Source organism: Nerophis lumbriciformis, linkage group LG15 (assembly GCF_033978685.3).
Source record: "Nerophis lumbriciformis linkage group LG15, RoL_Nlum_v2.1, whole genome shotgun sequence".
Lineage (NCBI taxonomy): Eukaryota > Metazoa > Chordata > Actinopteri > Syngnathiformes > Syngnathidae > Nerophis > Nerophis lumbriciformis.
The window spans coordinates 46168877-46177938 of record NC_084562.2 but is presented as its reverse complement, the minus strand read 5'-3'; the positions used below and the strand labels follow the sequence as shown (position 1 = coordinate 46177938).

At 37.1% G+C, this 9062-nt stretch overlaps 1 protein-coding gene across 1 annotated transcript; it reads right to left on the bottom strand.

Annotated features, from left to right (window-relative positions):
• LOC133616166 (relaxin-3 receptor 1-like) lies at positions 1 to 996 on the bottom strand. The gene has a single exon (XM_061975310.1). It carries the CDS (start codon positions 994 to 996, stop codon positions 1 to 3), a length of 996 nt encoding a protein of 331 aa, XP_061831294.1.
• Between the last annotated feature and the right edge of the window lie 8066 nt (positions 997 to 9062).

Here is a 9062-nt window from a genome sequence, read left to right as displayed (position 1 = left end):
CTAACTGTTGGCGTGTCCCCGGTGGAGGAGCCGCTTCAGCCTGGTCCTGAACTCGGGCCGCATGAGGCAGTAGATGACGGGGTTGAGGCAGCTGTTGGCGTGCGCCAGGCACACGGTGAGCGGGAACACGTAGGTGTGCACCACGTAGTACGTCCGGTCCCAGTTGGCCGCGTTCAGCTTGACCAGGACGCTCCACAGCGTGATGGCGTGGTTGGGCATCCAGCACAGGAAGAAGGACAGGACGACGATGGTGACGGACTTGGTGACCCTTGACCTCCGCCGGGGGTTGCTGGTCTTCATGCTCCTGGTGTGGATGAGGCGCAGCAGCATGACGTAGCTGACGGACACCACGCAGACGGGCACCACGAAGCCCACCAGGATCTTGTGGAGGTGGTAGACCGCCAGCCAGTCCTGGCCGCCGGGGAACTTGAGCAGGCACAGGTTCTCCCCGGAGACGTGGCTGACGGTGGAGAACACCGCCGTCGGTAACGTGGCCACGGTGGCGAGCGTCCAGATCACCGCGCACGCACATCGGTCGGAGAAGTAGGAGGTGCGTGCGCAGGTGTGCGGCAGCGCGGACGCCAGCGCCAGGTACCTGATGACGCTCATGGCGGTGAGGAAGAAGACGCTGGCGTACATGTTCATGACGGTGACGGACAGCACCGCCTTGCACATGGCGTCCCCGAACGGCCAGCTGAAGTCCCGCGCCGTGTCCACCGCCCAGAAGGGCAGCGTCAGCACGAACTGGAAGTCGGTGAGCGCCAAGTTGAGCACGAAGAAATCCAACCTGGACGTCCTGCGCTCCTGCCGGGCGCCCAGCAGGAAGAAGACCAGCAGGTTGCCCAGCAGACCCGCGGCGCACACCACGGAGTAGACGCAGCAGATGAGGACTCGGAGGAGAGGACTCCCGTCCGCCGACACGTCCACGTCCTCCAACTGCCTGAAAAGGTCCGACGCGGTCCGGTTGGAACCAAGACTTTGGTTGTCATCAGCCATCTTTCTGCTTCCAACTCAGAAAGAAGTGTGATGGATGATGGAGCTCAACTCCGCAGCATCTCTACACGGCCCTCCCCTTCCTGAGGAGCACCGTCTTCATCATAGAGGTCATCTTCATCACAGAGGTCATCTCCATCACAGAGGTCATCCTCATCCCAAGAGGTCATCTTCATTACAGAGGTCATCTTCATCACGCACTTTTCAGCACTTGTCAATAATATGACGAGTCTGCTGATTGGATACGAACATAAACGTTGAAGTGACTTGATCAACACGACTCCTTGCTGCCACCCAGCGGTCAGTAGGGAAATTGGGGCCCGAAACAGAATTAGGTTTTTTATGTGAAACTTAAAAATATATATATATATATATATATATATAATTTATTTTTTTGCACTAAAATTATGGTAAATAAATCCATATTATATACAAATCCCATTAAATATATTGATTTAATATATTATATTTTGATTCATTCTTTTCAGTGCAAAATAACAAGTAAGTTAATATATAATTGAAATATGAATTTACATAACTTCCTAAAACAGACAGTATAGGCTAAATTGAGGCCCGAAACAAATTTTAATTTGGAGTCCCCCATTACAAAAATAATCATAATCACACTTTATGTTAAACTTTTGTGCACTAAAGTTATGGTAAATACAACCATATTATATTAAATCCCATTAAATATTTTATATTTGAATTTGTTCTATTCAGTGCAAAATAATATATATATATATATATATATATATATATATATATATATATATATATATATATGTATATATATATATATGTATATATATATATATATATATATATATATATATGTATATATATATATATATGTATATATATATATATATGTATATATATATATATATGTATATATATATATATATGTATATATATATATATATATGTATATGTATATGGGACGGCGTGGCGCAGTGGAAGAGTGGCCGTGCGCGACCCGAGGGTCCCTGGTTCAATCCCCACCTAGTACCAACCTCGTCATGTCCGTTGTGTCCTGAGCAAGACACTTCACCCTTGCTCCTGATGGGTGCTGGTAGCGCCTTGCATGGCAGCTCCCTCCATCTGTGTGTGAATGTGTGTGTGAATGGGTAAATGTGGAAGTAGTGTCAAAGCGCTTTGAGTACCTTGAAGGTAGAAAAGCGCTATACAAGTACAACCCATTTATTTATTATTATATATATATAAACTTGCATAATTTCCTGGCAGTATAGACTAAATTGGGGCTTGAAACAGAATTTTATTTTGAGCCCCCATTACAAAATAATCACACCTTATTTTATTTTTGTGAAACAACTTTTTTTTTTTAAACAAACTTGAAATGTAATTTGATGTATTTTTTTTTTAACTAAAATGAATGAATGGGAAATAAAACATGTGTATGTATTATTATTATGTGTGTAATATTTAATCAAAGTACGAATTTACAAATCTTCCTGACATGTTTCAACCACAGAATAATTTAGGCAGGTTAAGTCCTAAGAAAAAATTTATTTTGAGTCACCCATTACAAAAACTTTTACCACTTTTTTTTTGTGAACATATTTTTGTTTTTTGTTTTTTAAATCAAACTTGAACTTAATTTGATGCATGTTTTGTACTTAACATATTAATGGGAAATACTTTTATATTATGTTACATATAGTATAACGCCTCCCTAGGAAGGTGTTTCGGGCACGTTTGACTGGTAGGTAGGTATATATATATATCTATATATATATAGATATATATATATACACACATACACGTATACAGTATATGTATATGTGTCATGATCCGTGGTCGGATCATGTTTTGTGTTATCGGTTTGTTTTGGACTCCTTTTTAGTTCCTGGTTATGCACTTCCTGAGTTTAGTCACCATGGTTACTTATGATTTTCACCTGCCTTTTCGCGCACCTGTTGCTCATCAGAGACTCTATTTAGTTCTCCCTTTTCCGGTCACTCATTGTAGCTTCGTTGTTTGCTGTATGCAACAGTCACGTTTGTTTATTCCTGGTCTTGATTCCTGATTCCGGTGCTAAGTAAGTTTTTGTTTTAGCTTCTCGTGCGAACGGCACGCTTTCCATTTGTTTGTTTTTTGTCTGTTTGTATCCATGTCCTATTTAAGTTAAATAATCCAACTCCTACCTCACGCTGTCGTCCGGAGTAGTCCGTGTAGCATTGGAGGAACGATCCCGCAGCAAGCTGCAACCCCTACTGTGACAATATGTATATGTATATGTGTGTATATATATATATATATATATATATATATATACACCTGGCCCCCGGCCACATTTTTTTAACCCAATGCGGCCCCCGTGTCAAAAAGTTTAGGAACCTCTGCTGTATACAAAGCATGTTTTTGGGCTACGAGAAGAAACCCACACAAACACAACTAAATTCACTTTGAGTCTCAATTGTGACGATCCGTTACTTCACTTCTGGTGGTGGTTCAACGTTTGGTGTTTGTTTCCTGTCGGCGCTCTTATTTTTGTTCCCCTTCCTGCTTTTCTCCCTCAGCGCTCGTTTCCCTCACCTGTCCCAGATTGGCACACGTGGTTTCAGTTGCCAATCAGGCTGCTATTTATGCCTGCCTCGCCTGTTCCTCAGGGCTCGAGGATGAATTAAGTTTAGACCTTTGCATGCCTGACTGCTTCTCCCAACTTTGAGTGTAATAAAAACTCTTACCTGCCCTTTGTCCTCCTGGTTCCTGCATCCTGGGTCACAACTATCGCAGCCACGCGGCTTCATGACATCAATCTCCTGCTAAAAATCCAAATTGACTTCACTGCTTGAAAGGAAAGACGAAGACTTAAATATCAGAAAGCACTTTTAATACATCTAAACCTTTTAAACAATTAACATTCAAGAAGTGAAGCGTTTCTTCCAATGCAGGTATTAAATACTTCTTGGTATATTTGTACAAAGTGACTTCTGTACTGTAATCACTCCACACTTCGTTAAAAGCCTCAAACTGTTTGCAGAGCCGTGAATGTTTTAAGGCAGTGAGTGCAGGTGTGCTGACTCCACAGTCCTTTCTTCTTTTTGCGTGTTATTACAAAAGATATAAATGACTTCTTCGCACCGTCCACATAAAAAGCATACAAACGGACATCAAACACACATTTTGGATCTGAGTATTCAGGTTCCCGTACGAACATATTGTACAAATATTTCCCTTTTGGTGGTTGAGATGTGACAATTAAGCAGTGTTGCTTTCCGAAGGACATCTGAGACACAATGGCAGAATTTCCTGCATTTTATAGAGTGTAGGCAGTGCTAGTATTCGAGCTATGACCTCTCGTGCTGGAATACAGTGATTCCCAACCACTGTGCCGCGACAGGAAAATGAATATTCACTAAACATGTTTACCATATAGCCAATAATGGGGCCATTCCACCGAATCCCCAGGAAATACATCAAAATGCAATAAAATGTATTAAGCAGAGTGCAGATTTAATAAAACACAATTTTGAATATTAATTTAAACTACCTTGAACACAGGAAAAAATATAATTTGTTGCATGTTTACAATTCCTCAAATTGGACTTTTAAAAATAAGTTTTTACATATTTGTGTTAACAATTATATTTTAGGTTTATTTCTTAACAAAAATGTTTTTTTTAAATAAAATTCACAATTTATTCGTGTCTCTGAATTTTCACTTAGCCCCTTTACCTCAACTAGCACAAAATCTAACAAATAAATATCTAAATAATTATTTAAATGTTTTAATGATGAATTCATACATAAATGTGTGTATCTTAAGTAGAATTACATTAAATTATTTAAATTATTTTTTCAATATTAATATAACTATTTAATAATTTAATTATTTCATGATTTATGTGAAATAATTAAATTATGATATAATTACTTAATGACATAATGCAATCAATAATGAGTGATTAAATAAATATTGAGATAATTACATTCTAAAAGAAAATATACATGTACTTTTACATGAAATAATTTCTAATATATTTATGACTTTAATTCCAATTATAAGTAATTAATGACATGTTTAGAAAAATATTAAAAAATAAATTTTATTGTGTCCAATTTGTCCCTCCATGTGTGTCAGGGTAACAGGACTGAGTGAAAACACAGGGAAACGAAGAGAGAATTAATTCAAAATTATGTTTTGTTACGAAAATAAACGTAAAATATAATAAACACAAATATTAAAAATATAACAATTAAAAAGTCCAGTTTTAGAAAGCACGGTTTGCCAACAAGTGCTATTTTTTCCTGTGTTAAAGGTAGTTTAAATGAAATGTTTTTAAATTGTATTTATTAAATATGCAGTCAGATCAATGTGCATGACACATTGCCTAATGAAATAGTTTATTTGAATGTATTTATTTACAGTAATTTTGTCCACACTATTAAAAATGAGTAAGATTTGATTAAAACACCAATGAAATGTGGGTGGTTGATGAGCCCTATGTGGACTTGTTGGTCGTTGCATCTCGCTGGGGCCATTCGGCAATGCAGCTGCCTGTGGTTTTATGTTGATATCTGTCCGTGGTTTTTGTTTTACTTATTTAAAAATGTGTCCGATTCTGTTTTTATTTATCTATTTGTGTCTAAAGCTTAATGGACAAATGTTTAAAAAAATGAGTACGATTCCACAAGTCACGTCGTCCACAGGAAGTTGCACCCTTCGAAAACTTTGCAGGTCATAGGCCAAAAGTATAAGTTCACTCATTTATTTTTCCAAATATCCAATTATAGTTTAACTATGACTAGGGTGTGTTAAAATATTAGCATGTGTGTGTGTATATACATATATATTAGGGCTGCAACAACTAATCGATTAAATCGATTAAAATCGATTATAAAAATAGTTGGCGATTAATTTAGCCATCAATTCGTTGGATCATAGGCAATTTTTTTTATTTATTTTTGTAATGTTATTTTTTTTAATAAACCTTTATTTATAAACTGCAACATGTACAAACAGCTGATAAACAATAATCAAAATAAGTATGGTGCCAGTATGGTGGGTTTTTTCAATAAAATACTGGAAAGGATGGAAGTGTAGGTTGTCTCTTTTATCCGATTATTAATCGAAGTAATAATCAACAGATTAATCGATTATCAAATTAATCGTTAGTTGCAGCCCTAATATATATATATATATATATATATATATATATATATATATATACATATATATATATATATATATATATATATATACATATACATATATATATATATATATACATATACATATATATACATATACATATACATATATATATATACATATACATATACATATATATATATATATATATATATATATATATATATATATATATATATATATATATATGTATAGAGATTATATATATATATATATATATATATATATATATATATATATATATATATATATATATATATATATGTATATATATATATATATAATCTCTTTGGTTGAATCACAGTAATGTGCTTGGTGTCAACACACTACCAGCATAAATGGCTAGATTTATTGTATACTGTGCTATGCTAAAACTCACTGCTGTTACTCCAATGAGTGTCTTAGCAATATTGTACAAGAACTAAAGAAATGCCTAAGATGGGCCAATACACATTTTGAGTACTTGAAACAGATGTTGGCATTGATTTGGTGGAATGGCCCTTATATGCTTTTGAACTAGATGGCAGTAGGTACATAAATAACCAGCGAATATTAAAACTGTGTGTAACATTTGTGTTTGGCCGTGAAGTTGTGAGGTTTTTCTCATGAAACCTGTGCCTGGGTTGAATAAAGGTTGGGAAAGTAACATATCCAGTGTGCAAATGTGTACACATCCCTTGGGACGTGCTTTTCTGTCCCTGCACCATTTGTCCGACACAAGACATCGTCAGCAAGAAGCAGAAAATAATATCTTAGTAATTATAACTGCTGTAATAACAAAACACAGGAGGGCGCTGGAGAGGATTTGTGTGCATTTCCTGCACAGCCGAAACTCCAACACGGCCTGCCCACTTCACTTAGTTTGCACTGGAATATTTGTATTGTCATTGATAGATAGGACACGAGACTGGAAAAGGGTGTAACATCTCGAACAGGGTTGCAGTTGACGGGGCTTTATAACAAAGCGCGTTAGTAATGCATAAGTTGTGATGACTGAGCGAGTTCAGATGTTACCATGAATTGATTTACGTGGACCCCGACTTAAACAAGTTGAAAAACTTATTCGGGTGTTACCCTTTAGTGGTCAATTGTACGGAATATGTACTGTACTGTGCAATCTACTAATAAAAGTTTCAATCAATCAATCAATGATGTCTATGGTGGCAAAATCCTTGCGCGTAAAAGCCACACACTGCATGAGTGTGACATCACTCCGAGCTGGCAAAGTGTTTTTTTTACAAAACATACAATTTAAATATAAATAACACAATCAAATAATAAAATACAGATGATTAGTAAAAAGCCTGATTAAAAAGGTGTGTCTTTAGCCTTTTTTTTAAAAAGTTCAACGCTCTGTGCAGTCCTGAGGCTCTCTGGCAAGCTGTTCCACAGGTGGGGGCCATAGTGGCTAAATGCTGTTTTTGTTCTGGTATTCGGTAAAGCTAAAAGACCAGTGCCAGAGGACCTCAGGATCCGCGAGGGTTGATACGTACAAGTAGGACAGATAGATAAGAAGGCACAAGGCCATTAAGACATTTAAAAACTAATAGTACTTTAAAATCGACCCTGAAGCGGACGGGGAGCCAATGCGGCGACTTTAAAACTGGTGTAATGTGCCTCCGCCCTCTGGTCCTCGTCGTCGCGCGTGCAGCTGAGTTTTGTAATAATTGTAAACTTTTGATATTATTTTTGGGAAGGCCAGACAGCAGGGCATTACAATATTCTAGACGACAGGAAATAAAAGCATGCATAAGCACCTCCGTGTTGGCCTGAGAGAGAAATGGGCGGACTCTGGACTCTGGCGTTCTCAAGATGATAAAAACCTATTTTTGTAAAATTTTTAATATGTGGGATAAAAGTCAGCTCGGAGTCAAAAATCACGCCCAGATTTTGGTTGGTTTAAAATCTTGTAATTTTGGCAAAAGTTTCTCCCTCTGGTCTTCAGGACCTGTAACTAAAACCTCTATTTTGTCCTGGTTGAGCTGTAGGAAAGTCACTGGCATCCGTGACTTGATGTCTACAATACCGTTAAAAAGGGTATCTATTGGTCCTGTGTCTTCAGGCGACACGGCGATGTACAGCTGTGTATCATCAGCATAACTGTGGAAACTGTTGCCGTTTCTCCTAATGACATTCCCAAGAGACAGCATATAAAGATAAAAAAGAATGGCACCTTAAACTGAGCCTTGAGGAACCCCAAATCTTATCTCATGGGTTCCCGAGGAACATGCATCCACGCTTACATAAAACATCTGTCAGTGAGATAAGAGCAGAATTAGTTAAAAACAGTATCAGAGAGGCGGCCCACCAGGTGTCTTTATTAAAATGGTCTACTGTGTCAAAAGCAGTGCTTAGATCCAGCAGAACCAACACTGTTAGTTTTTTATTATCTAAATTCCACCTGATGCCATTAAAAATCTTTAAAAGTGCTGTCTCGGTACTGTGGTTCATTCTGAAACCAGACTGGTGTCTTCCTAAAATGTTATTTATATTTAAAAAGTCATTGACTTGGTTAAAAAACTGTTTTTCTAAAATTGTACTTAAAAACTGTAAGTTGGATACAGGTCGGTAGTTATTAAAAATGTTTGGGTAAACTGCTCTTCTTCAGAAGGGGCCTTACCACCGTCGCTTTAAAACAGGCAGGGAAGACCCCTGTCTGAAGAGAGCAGTTCATAATAGTTCAAAGCTGTTCCTCAAACATACAGTATATATATATATATATATATATATATATATATATATATATATATTTATAACATACATATTTCATAAAATACAACAAAATAACTAAGCAATGACGTACTCCAAGTCAAATATTTTCATCATCATGATTTTTAAATATATTTTGACTACAGTAGATTTCATTGTCAAGATTGTTCCATAAACTAAC

Excerpts from the sequence above, each read along its gene's own strand:
- LOC133616166 (XM_061975310.1), bottom strand. The coding sequence starts at position 996 with ATGGCTGATGACAACCAAAGTCTTGGTTCCAACCGGACCGCGTCGGAC.